Source organism: Anabrus simplex, chromosome 9 (assembly GCF_040414725.1).
Source record: "Anabrus simplex isolate iqAnaSimp1 chromosome 9, ASM4041472v1, whole genome shotgun sequence".
Taxonomy (NCBI): domain Eukaryota; kingdom Metazoa; phylum Arthropoda; class Insecta; order Orthoptera; family Tettigoniidae; genus Anabrus; species Anabrus simplex.
Genome location: NC_090273.1, coordinates 98,600,744 through 98,614,042, shown reverse-complemented (window position 1 = coordinate 98,614,042; position 13,299 = coordinate 98,600,744). Strand labels below are relative to the sequence as shown.

The window sequence follows — 13,299 nt, the reverse complement described above, 5'->3', positions numbered from 1 at the left end:
AAGTAAGCTCTGTGCCATGGATTGGAATTTAACATGTTTGCCTTGTGTGGAGCAAATATAATGAATCCCAGCTGATCTAAGTATGCAATCCTTCATCATAAAGATTTTTTAGCCATCTAGAACATAAATTTCTTGGTTTTGAGGAATTCCAGCAAGAAATGAGGTACACCACGTGGTAAGGTACGCCATTCTATTTTGGAAGGAATTCACATGAGTTCAGATACACCTGTGGATTGTGTGTTACCATGTGAAACCAATGACATTTTTCCTGTGAAATTTGTTACCCTTCAGGTATAAATTTTGAAAATGTAATGATCGGCATTATGACAGCCACAGTGATGCCCTTTGGACTTATCACCTGAAGCCATGTTTTAATTATGTTACGAACTGGTAATCGTACCATTTATTGTTTGGGGGTTCTATTCATCCTACATATGAAATGTTGTAATTTTCCCCTTACTATGGCATGTGTAACAGTGTCATTCTTGGTCTCCTTTAATTTTAATCATGTTTCAATTTAAAATTTTATCTTCTGTTACTCATATTTTAAATCTGACTGACTACAAAGGAAAGGGTAAGGGTAATAAACATAAAGTGGATAATTACAGGCCAGTCAGCTTGATATATTGCATGTAAGCTCTGGAAAAGCATTTTTTTCTGGTTATATTAGACATGTTTGCAAAATTACTAACTGGTTTGATAGCAAGTAGTTCACGTTCTGGAAAGTTTATTCCAGTGAGGCTCAACTTGTAGGATTCCAGAAAGATATTGCAGATAACTTAGATTCAGGAGGTCAAATGGACTATACTGCTATTGACTTATCCATGGCTTTCGACAGAGCATACTGACATTTTCACTGTGTTTATTCTCCAGTATATTATTTCTCATGCTGCTGTCTTTCTGTATTTGACTTGACTTTTATGAAAGATGATTTTTTGTTCCAAGCCATCATTTTCTGTTTACAGGAACACATACCCCATGCCTTGGAGATAGTGGAGGAGGTATGTTCTTCAAGCCAAGGGATTCAGACGAATGGTTACTACGAGGAGTAATCAGCTTCGGTGCTCCTCGAACAGTGGATGGTAAAATTACCTGTGACCCCAACCATTATGTGGTATTTACCGATGTAGTATCATACAGGGAGTGGATAATTTCATTACTCACATAATATTCAGTTAAAGTTAATTTTGTTTTCTTTATGCTTCTGAAGTTTACAGTTTCTGAGCACTGTTTTGTGACTCCTGTATTCATTTATTTATTTTAATACTACTACCTTGCATTCTTATCCATGTAAGACAATACTGCGATGCCAAAGTGTCAGGTAAATTTTTAGGTGCTTTTGATATCAGCATTTGCCTGGTGTGAAAATGAGAAGCCACTGAAAACCAGGGCTGACAATAGTGCAGTTTGAATCCACCATCTCCCGAATGCAACCACATAGCTACATAACCCAAACTGCACAGCCAGCTCATTCTATGGCTTTTTTTATAATGCTCCCATCTTTCTATACATATATGACTTCATTTGTCACTTGTTTGTTCCTTTCAGTTACATATATCCTGTTATTCTAAATCTCAGTCTGACTCCTTGAATAATTGGTCAGCATCATGGCCTTTGTTCAGAGGGTTCTGGGTTTGATTTTCAGTCATATGGGGGATATTAGCCACGTCTAATCAACCCCTCAACTGAGCATTTATTTTTCACTTCAGTTATAAAATATTCAGAAAACCTACTCAAACAGCCTCCACCATTCGCCAAGATTCAGTGCACCCCCAGTCCCACAAACGAGCCACATACAACAACCTAGTTCACCGAGCCTTCAGCATACCTATGTCCAAGAAAGATCTAAAGAACGAACTTAACACAATTCGCGGAATTGCAAAATACAACGGCTTCAGCAATCATTTTATAGAAAGGATAATCAATAAACACAAACATCGCCCTAAAACTACCCTCAAAAAAGAAGTGACTAAACCTCTAACATTTTCCACCTTCACGTTCAACAATGATATCTACAAGTTAACCAATATCTTCAAGAAACAAGGCGTTAAAATAGCCTTCAAAACCAACAATAAGAACACGAACGTCTTACACAATACTTCACACATCAACAAGACCAGCAGTTTTGTAAAATCAGGAGTTTACAGGATCAAATGCAACACCTGTCAAAAATCCTACATCGGACAAACCGGTAGAAACTTCAATACCAGATACCACGAACACACTAATGCAATAAAATACAACAGGTTTTCAGCCATCGGCCAACACATGCATGATTATAACCATAATTTCACCAATATCGAACAGGACATGGACATCCTCGAATTAGCAAACAAGGGCCCTTTACTCAACATAATGGAAAATTACCACATACACCTAGACCAATACTTCAACGCCAGTCACAATCTCAATGAAATCTCAGAGAAACCCAACATACTCTTCGATCTATTCATCACTTTCCTCAGAAACAATAATGCAGCCAACCAAAACTCAATCCTAAATCTAATCAAAGGTACTTTTCCGAGACAATTACCCTTTTTCCCGCATCCTTCAGCCCCGCCTTAAAAGCTCCCCACCCCCACCTCACCCCAAGCCACCCCCACTCTTCCTAACCCCCTCCTAACCCGCACGCGCCTGCCCTCCTCTCTGCCCACACTTCTCTCCCCGCCACCAATCGCACACCATCAGCTACACTACACACACCGCAGCGCGAGGTAAGCGTCCTTTCACTTTATGTTAACTTTTTCCTATCTCCATTTTTTGTTTTTACTGACTTTCTCCATTTAAACAGGTCCAATTTGGTTTCCGCTAAGAACTGAGAATCAATATATCCACGCGCAGTTTCCACCTTCTTCTCAACCAGAAATTCAAAAACAACATCACGTCCAACAATCAACAACGCAACTGACCAACACAGCTTTAATACACCAAATACCTAATTTCTCCGCTTAAGTGATCAGTGTCAAGCCAACTCGACATTAAAAGAGCATCACTCTTTACTCTCCAGACTTTGTACATACTTGTATATATGTTTATATGTGTTATTTTACATTGTTTCTTTAGTACGAGGACTACTGACATCCACGAGGTTATATTTTACAACTCTAAGCACCCCACTAGTACTTTGTTCCAAACTTGTTTGTATATATATTATTATTTACTACTCACCTGTACCATACTAACATTTCTCATCTCATTACCAAACTTTACTTTATAAATTATAAAATCCATACGATTATTACAGTTAAAAATAACATGTTTTTAGGAGTCGACAAAATACTTATGTATGCTTTAATATGGCTGATGATGACCCCTAGGCGGGTCGAAACTAGTCCCATGTAATTTATAACATTGTAAATACATATTAGTACTGAATAGGTGGAAACCTTACTGTGTTACTATTCATATATTATTCTCAGTTCAGTACGGACCAACAACATGAAATTCATAACCCTTGATGATGTAGCCTACCAGGCAAAACAGAAAGCCTTTCAATATCTAGGCCTAAAATTAAAGATAGCCAAACTACGCAAAGACGTCGACTTCCTAAAACAATGTATATCACTTAACTTGACACCTAATTTTCTAAGAAGCAATAAAAAGAAACATCGGATTTCACCTCAAACCATCAAAACTCAAAACAAAACCAACAAAATATGGTTAAGAGACGAAATTAAATTCTTGCACAGAAAGAAATCTTTTTTGAATCAGAAATTATATGACGCTCACCTCGCAGCGACTAAACTACTTTCAAACGCACAATGGACACTTTTCTACCAACAAGTAGAGAACAAATTATTCCACGAACTAGCCAGAAAACAGTCAAACTTGGAGAATAAACTCAACAGGTTAAAAAACTCCCAACTACATAACCTTCAAACTAGAAACTCCAACAGAAACACGTTCGATTGTTCGCAGCTTCATCCAGCGGTCGTAAATCTATCAAACACGCCCTTAAGTGATATTGAACACTCAACCTTATCCAAAGGACCGAAACACAACTGGCCCAATTTGAACAGCCTCAACATAGCCGCTACTATGATCACAGAATCGGAGTTAGCCATCAGCAAAATGCCGGAAGATACGCAAAATGAGGTTAGAACCGATGTTAAAAGGAAACTGAACAATATCCTCTCCAACCTAACCAACCCCGCAAATAAGCTCAATAATAGAGACAAAATAGCTGAACAAAAACGCATACACGCCCTCAAAAAGAAAATCAAAGACAACGAACTCATCGTAACCAAAGCTGACAAAGGCAATGCAACAGTTATCATGGATAAAAAAGCATATATTGAAAAAACAAAAAACTTTTTCACAGACAGCTCATTTTCTATAATCAAAAAGGACCCCACCCAAAAAATTCAAAGACTACTTAAACAAACTCTTAAAAACACTTCATTTTTATTCACTGAACAGGAAAAATCCAAACTCATACATATGAACCCAGGACTCCCCACTGCTAAAGCTCTCCCCAAGATACACAAAGCTGGAGTTCCCATCCGCCCAATTATCAACTATAGACCAAGCCCCTTATACAAATTATCACAATTCATCCAACGCTTCCTAAGAAAAAACTATCAATTTTTATCCAAAAAGTCCATTAAAAACACATCAGAGCTAGTAGAAAAACTTAACAATTTCAATTTGCAACCGGATTACTCCATCCACTCTTTCGATATTGTAAACATGTACCCAAACATACAAGTATCAAAATTAATTCCAATAATTAAAAGCAATTTAAACAAAAACAGCCACTTAAGCAAACTAGAGACACAAGACTTTATCACAGTATTAAAACTAATCATCAACAACAACTTCTTCACTTTCGACAATGTTATATATCAACAAGATGGTTTGGCAATGGGGTCACCGGCCTCAGGCATCTTGGCAGAAATATACCTGGACTTCCTCGAACACACCAAAATTGACAATGAATTTGGAAACATTCTCTTTTGGGCCAGATATGTTGACGATGTCTTCGTAATCATGAATGAGCAATCAATTAATGCCTCCACCACCCTCTTAAAACTCAACACTATTGATTCTCATATCAAATTCACACTAGAATCCGAATCAAGTCAAAAAATCAACTTCCTAGACTTAACTATCACTAGAAACTCAGATTCTTTCAGTTATAAAATATTCAGAAAACCTACTCAAACAGCCTCCACCATTCGCCAAGATTCAGTGCACCCCCAGTCCCACAAACGAGCCACATACAACAACCTAGTTCACCGAGCCTTCAGCATACCTATGTCCAAGAAAGATCTAAAGAACGAACTTAACACAATTCGCGGAATTGCAAAATACAACGGCTTCAGCAATCATTTTATAGAAAGGATAATCAATAAACACAAACATCGCCCTAAAACTACCCTCAAAAAAGAAGTGACTAAACCTCTAACATTTTCCACCTTCACGTTCAACAATGATATCTACAAGTTAACCAATATCTTCAAGAAACAAGGCGTTAAAATAGCCTTCAAAACCAACAATAAGAACACGAACGTCTTACACAATACTTCACACATCAACAAGACCAGCAGTTTTGTAAAATCAGGAGTTTACAGGATCAAATGCAACACCTGTCAAAAATCCTACATCGGACAAACCGGTAGAAACTTCAATACCAGATACCACGAACACACTAATGCAATAAAATACAACAGGTTTTCAGCCATCGGCCAACACATGCATGATTATAACCATAATTTCACCAATATCGAACAGGACATGGACATCCTCGAATTAGCAAACAAGGGCCCTTTACTCAACATAATGGAAAATTACCACATACACCTAGACCAATACTTCAACGCCAGTCACAATCTCAATGAAATCTCAGAGAAACCCAACATACTCTTCGATCTATTCATCACTTTCCTCAGAAACAATAATGCAGCCAACCAAAACTCAATCCTAAATCTAATCAAAGGTACTTTTCCGAGACAATTACCCTTTTTCCCGCATCCTTCAGCCCCGCCTTAAAAGCTCCCCACCCCCACCTCACCCCAAGCCACCCCCACTCTTCCTAACCCCCTCCTAACCCGCACGCGCCTGCCCTCCTCTCTGCCCACACTTCTCTCCCCGCCACCAATCGCACACCATCAGCTACACTACACACACCGCAGCGCGAGGTAAGCGTCCTTTCACTTTATGTTAACTTTTTCCTATCTCCATTTTTTGTTTTTACTGACTTTCTCCATTTAAACAGGTCCAATTTGGTTTCCGCTAAGAACTGAGAATCAATATATCCACGCGCAGTTTCCACCTTCTTCTCAACCAGAAATTCAAAAACAACATCACGTCCAACAATCAACAACGCAACTGACCAACACAGCTTTAATACACCAAATACCTAATTTCTCCGCTTAAGTGATCAGTGTCAAGCCAACTCGACATTAAAAGAGCATCACTCTTTACTCTCCAGACTTTGTACATACTTGTATATATGTTTATATGTGTTATTTTACATTGTTTCTTTAGTACGAGGACTACTGACATCCACGAGGTTATATTTTACAACTCTAAGCACCCCACTAGTACTTTGTTCCAAACTTGTTTGTATATATATTATTATTTACTACTCACCTGTACCATACTAACATTTCTCATCTCATTACCAAACTTTACTTTATAAATTATAAAATCCATACGATTATTACAGTTAAAAATAACATGTTTTTAGGAGTCGACAAAATACTTATGTATGCTTTAATATGGCTGATGATGACCCCTAGGCGGGTCGAAACTAGTCCCATGTAATTTATAACATTGTAAATACATATTAGTACTGAATAGGTGGAAACCTTACTGTGTTACTATTCATATATTATTCTCAGTTCAGTACGGACCAACAACATGAAATTCATAACCCTTGATGATGTAGCCTACCAGGCAAAACAGAAAGCCTTTCAATATCTAGGCCTAAAATTAAAGATAGCCAAACTACGCAAAGACGTCGACTTCCTAAAACAATGTATATCACTTAACTTGACACCTAATTTTCTAAGAAGCAATAAAAAGAAACATCGGATTTCACCTCAAACCATCAAAACTCAAAACAAAACCAACAAAATATGGTTAAGAGACGAAATTAAATTCTTGCACAGAAAGAAATCTTTTTTGAATCAGAAATTATATGACGCTCACCTCGCAGCGACTAAACTACTTTCAAACGCACAATGGACACTTTTCTACCAACAAGTAGAGAACAAATTATTCCACGAACTAGCCAGAAAACAGTCAAACTTGGAGAATAAACTCAACAGGTTAAAAAACTCCCAACTACATAACCTTCAAACTAGAAACTCCAACAGAAACACGTTCGATTGTTCGCAGCTTCATCCAGCGGTCGTAAATCTATCAAACACGCCCTTAAGTGATATTGAACACTCAACCTTATCCAAAGGACCGAAACACAACTGGCCCAATTTGAACAGCCTCAACATAGCCGCTACTATGATCACAGAATCGGAGTTAGCCATCAGCAAAATGCCGGAAGATACGCAAAATGAGGTTAGAACCGATGTTAAAAGGAAACTGAACAATATCCTCTCCAACCTAACCAACCCCGCAAATAAGCTCAATAATAGAGACAAAATAGCTGAACAAAAACGCATACACGCCCTCAAAAAGAAAATCAAAGACAACGAACTCATCGTAACCAAAGCTGACAAAGGCAATGCAACAGTTATCATGGATAAAAAAGCATATATTGAAAAAACAAAAAACTTTTTCACAGACAGCTCATTTTCTATAATCAAAAAGGACCCCACCCAAAAAATTCAAAGACTACTTAAACAAACTCTTAAAAACACTTCATTTTTATTCACTGAACAGGAAAAATCCAAACTCATACATATGAACCCAGGACTCCCCACTGCTAAAGCTCTCCCCAAGATACACAAAGCTGGAGTTCCCATCCGCCCAATTATCAACTATAGACCAAGCCCCTTATACAAATTATCACAATTCATCCAACGCTTCCTAAGAAAAAACTATCAATTTTTATCCAAAAAGTCCATTAAAAACACATCAGAGCTAGTAGAAAAACTTAACAATTTCAATTTGCAACCGGATTACTCCATCCACTCTTTCGATATTGTAAACATGTACCCAAACATACAAGTATCAAAATTAATTCCAATAATTAAAAGCAATTTAAACAAAAACAGCCACTTAAGCAAACTAGAGACACAAGACTTTATCACAGTATTAAAACTAATCATCAACAACAACTTCTTCACTTTCGACAATGTTATATATCAACAAGATGGTTTGGCAATGGGGTCACCGGCCTCAGGCATCTTGGCAGAAATATACCTGGACTTCCTCGAACACACCAAAATTGACAATGAATTTGGAAACATTCTCTTTTGGGCCAGATATGTTGACGATGTCTTCGTAATCATGAATGAGCAATCAATTAATGCCTCCACCACCCTCTTAAAACTCAACACTATTGATTCTCATATCAAATTCACACTAGAATCCGAATCAAGTCAAAAAATCAACTTCCTAGACTTAACTATCACTAGAAACTCAGATTCTTTCAGTTATAAAATATTCAGAAAACCTACTCAAACAGCCTCCACCATTCGCCAAGATTCAGTGCACCCCCAGTCCCACAAACGAGCCACATACAACAACCTAGTTCACCGAGCCTTCAGCATACCTATGTCCAAGAAAGATCTAAAGAACGAACTTAACACAATTCGCGGAATTGCAAAATACAACGGCTTCAGCAATCATTTTATAGAAAGGATAATCAATAAACACAAACATCGCCCTAAAACTACCCTCAAAAAAGAAGTGACTAAACCTCTAACATTTTCCACCTTCACGTTCAACAATGATATCTACAAGTTAACCAATATCTTCAAGAAACAAGGCGTTAAAATAGCCTTCAAAACCAACAATAAGAACACGAACGTCTTACACAATACTTCACACATCAACAAGACCAGCAGTTTTGTAAAATCAGGAGTTTACAGGATCAAATGCAACACCTGTCAAAAATCCTACATCGGACAAACCGGTAGAAACTTCAATACCAGATACCACGAACACACTAATGCAATAAAATACAACAGGTTTTCAGCCATCGGCCAACACATGCATGATTATAACCATAATTTCACCAATATCGAACAGGACATGGACATCCTCGAATTAGCAAACAAGGGCCCTTTACTCAACATAATGGAAAATTACCACATACACCTAGACCAATACTTCAACGCCAGTCACAATCTCAATGAAATCTCAGAGAAACCCAACATACTCTTCGATCTATTCATCACTTTCCTCAGAAACAATAATGCAGCCAACCAAAACTCAATCCTAAATCTAATCAAAGGTACTTTTCCGAGACAATTACCCTTTTTCCCGCATCCTTCAGCCCCGCCTTAAAAGCTCCCCACCCCCACCTCACCCCAAGCCACCCCCACTCTTCCTAACCCCCTCCTAACCCGCACGCGCCTGCCCTCCTCTCTGCCCACACTTCTCTCCCCGCCACCAATCGCACACCATCAGCTACACTACACACACCGCAGCGCGAGGTAAGCGTCCTTTCACTTTATGTTAACTTTTTCCTATCTCCATTTTTTGTTTTTACTGACTTTCTCCATTTAAACAGGTCCAATTTGGTTTCCGCTAAGAACTGAGAATCAATATATCCACGCGCAGTTTCCACCTTCTTCTCAACCAGAAATTCAAAAACAACATCACGTCCAACAATCAACAACGCAACTGACCAACACAGCTTTAATACACCAAATACCTAATTTCTCCGCTTAAGTGATCAGTGTCAAGCCAACTCGACATTAAAAGAGCATCACTCTTTACTCTCCAGACTTTGTACATACTTGTATATATGTTTATATGTGTTATTTTACATTGTTTCTTTAGTACGAGGACTACTGACATCCACGAGGTTATATTTTACAACTCTAAGCACCCCACTAGTACTTTGTTCCAAACTTGTTTGTATATATATTATTATTTACTACTCACCTGTACCATACTAACATTTCTCATCTCATTACCAAACTTTACTTTATAAATTATAAAATCCATACGATTATTACAGTTAAAAATAACATGTTTTTAGGAGTCGACAAAATACTTATGTATGCTTTAATATGGCTGATGATGACCCCTAGGCGGGTCGAAACTAGTCCCATGTAATTTATAACATTGTAAATACATATTAGTACTGAATAGGTGGAAACCTTACTGTGTTACTATTCATATATTATTCTCAGTTCAGTACGGACCAACAACATGAAATTCATAACCCTTGAATAATTTATTTGCGTAATTTTTTCCTTTCTCAGATGCGATCATTTTTTCACTATAGCAAATGCTCTTCAGGTAAATCACCATATGACATGTGAGGAACTTTCAGAAGCCACAGGGATTTCACCAGTGTCAGTATTCTTTATTTTGACTAATGATTTAAAGAAAGGAAAAATTTGTTCGCGATGTGTCCCTCACTGCTCTACTGCTGAACAGAAGCAGAAACACATGGATACTGCTAAATTAATGAAACAAAGATTTGATGTTGAAGCTAAAACATTTTTATGTCAAATTATTGCTACTGATGAAACGTGGATTCAAGACTTTGAGCTGGAGTTGAAAGCACAGTCTAAGGAGTGAAGGGCTTCTTGTCCACAGTAACACTGATGAGTGCAATCAAAGGTCAAGCTAATTATGATCTTTGCTTATGATCAATGAAACCATCATAGCGGATGAAAGTTCCATGTAGAACAAGTGTCTCATGAACACCGGCCTTTCTGCATTTTCAGTGATTACATATATTGCCAAATGCTACTAAATATTGGTGGCAGATATAAAAATACTGCCATTTCTAATTATCCAAGTCAACAAACTGTTGCTAGGAAAACAAGAGAACTTGGTTGAGCAACTTTGGGGTCAGCTAATTCCTGAAGAGTGTACTGATAGGAGACAATACCAGCTCTGCGACCAATGACATGTGGATAATTGTTTGCCAAAATTCCTGCCTTGCTCTCACTGTCAACAATTTCTTTTTAGCATGGGTTTTGATGAATAGTATTTTGTTTCACTAACTCTTCACAGAAGAATCCAAAACCAGTGAAAACAATGACAGGGCACTGCTGATGGTTTTTAAAAAAGTTGCACTAACATATTGAAGGTTTTCAGTGATGCAAGGTTGAGAAAGGGTTAGGATTGGGAAGGTAGTGGCCAAAGACTTTACTTTTTTTTTTTTTTTTTTTGCTAGTTGCTTTAAGTTGCACTGACACAGATAGGTCTTATGGCGACGATGGGATAGGAATGGAAAGGAAGCGGCCGTGGCCTTAATTAAGGTGCAGCCCCAGCATTTGCCTGGTGTGAAAATGGGAAACCACAGAAAACCATCTTAGTTCGAACCCACTATCTCCCGATTACTGGATACTGGCCACACTTAAGCGACTGCAGCTACCGAGCTCGTGAAAGACTTTACTAAGGAACAGCCTCAGCATTTGCCTGTTGTGAAAATGGGAAACCACGGAAAAGCATCTTCAGGGCTGCTGGTGACGGTGAGATTTGAACCCACCATCTCTCGAATGCAAGCTCACAACTAGGCTGACCGTAACTGCACGACACATTCACTCGGTGCCAAGACACTGATTGAGATGGCTGGTAAGATAGGAATACTGTGAGATTTACTTTCAAAATATAATTGACAAAGGGGTCAACATTCAGAAAGATCTAAGACAGAGCCTCTCAAACACCTAAAATCTCACACGTGCACACAGAAGTGCAGAGGTTCTGTGCACCATGCATCGGTCTGACTCGGCTCAGTTCGGACCAACGTTTTTTTCTTGGGGTGACTCGGCTAAGCTTGGCTCAACTCCCCTTGGATGGTGGAGCACAGCAGAGCAAGTGAGGAAGTGGGGAAGGGGGGCAGGTGGAGAGAGCAAGACAGCCAAAGGTGAAGAGAGAGACAGTGCTATTGCTTAAAATCGAGGAGTGGCGGTCTGCAATCTGGTCACCCTGGTGAAGTCGTCTTTAGCACCTTGCGCCATGCAATGCACCGGCGCAGGCACCCTGAGAGGCCCTGGTCTAAGATGTGGTTTTCGGCATCTCCCATGATGTGGTTTTCGGCATCTCCCATGACACACCAGTACTGTTGCGGCACATGTTCAAAAACAAATTTCTCTCACAAAATTGTCCAGATATTTTATCTTTATTGGGGGACGTAAGTCATTAGTTGCTGATGTGAAATAGAGTGGGCTAGTAATAAAAACTACCAAGCGAATTAACCATGTGGTTAGGGTTGCATTTGGGAGATGGTGGGTTCGAATTCCACTGCTGACAGCCTTGAAAATGATTTTCTATTTTCACACCAGGCAAATGCTGGAGCTGCCACAGCCACAGCCGCTACCTTCCCAATCCTAGCCCTTTCCCATCCTAGCATTGGCGAAAACCTTCAATGTGTTGGTGCGATGTTAAACCACTAGAAAAAAAAAGTAATAAACATTGATCACATTCTTCTGTCAGATGCAGAGACACTATTAAATTCAAATGTTATGCACTTTGTATCAGTGTATGACAAATTCAAAGCTGTATCAGACCCTATGGGTAACTTACTTAGCAAAGTATGTTAAATAAAGGATGGTAATGGGACAACATAGAACCTAAATATGTTGAACCACTGAGCGCTTAAGACTCAAAATTGGAACTTCATGTCCTGTGTGCAAGTATCAATATTATATATTCCTCAGAATGAGGCAGAATAAGTTCACAAGTACTTTATATTTGTGTATTATACACTTCTCTTGCCAAAAGACTTACACTGATTGGCGAAACAAGTTTGTTCACATGATTATTAACGGATTTGCTTTCCGTAAACAGATACGTGGCTAATAATATAATGTATATCCAGTATACTGTATTATCATTTTCATTGCTTTTATTCATGATTATCCTTGTAGCTGTTTGCAGCAATGCCAATACAGTAATTCTTCTGCGTACGGTACACGTCTTGGCACTAGCAGGAGTGATGAGCATGACTGAAGTGCTCCTTCAGTAACAGGTCATGACTAGAAGGAAAATGTAAGCAACACTCTTCTTGCAAAATATCGGTGGTGTCTTGATTGCACACAAAATTGAAAGGCACATGACCCCAAATGATACTAACATGTTATTTGGACTTCTGAATTATTTATTTCATCCAACTAATCTAATTTAAACAAGTTATAACAATGTTATGACTAAAATGTTAAAACTGTCTGACATTATTGGTGGTTACCTAGCTTTAAAATAATT

At 38.4% G+C, this 13,299-nt stretch overlaps 1 protein-coding gene across 1 annotated transcript in view; it reads left to right on the top strand.

Annotated features, from left to right (window-relative positions):
• LOC136881247 (venom protease) overlaps positions 1-1,663 on the top strand; it is an 84,104-nt gene extending 82,441 nt beyond the window's left edge. The window contains exon 9 of the mRNA XM_067154002.2: positions 966-1,663. Within this exon, the coding sequence (XP_067010103.1) occupies positions 966-1,168 (203 nt within the window). The 3' untranslated portion in view covers positions 1,169-1,663. The remainder of the gene's footprint in view (positions 1-965) is intronic.
• The last annotated feature ends 11,636 nt before the right edge of the window (positions 1,664-13,299 follow it).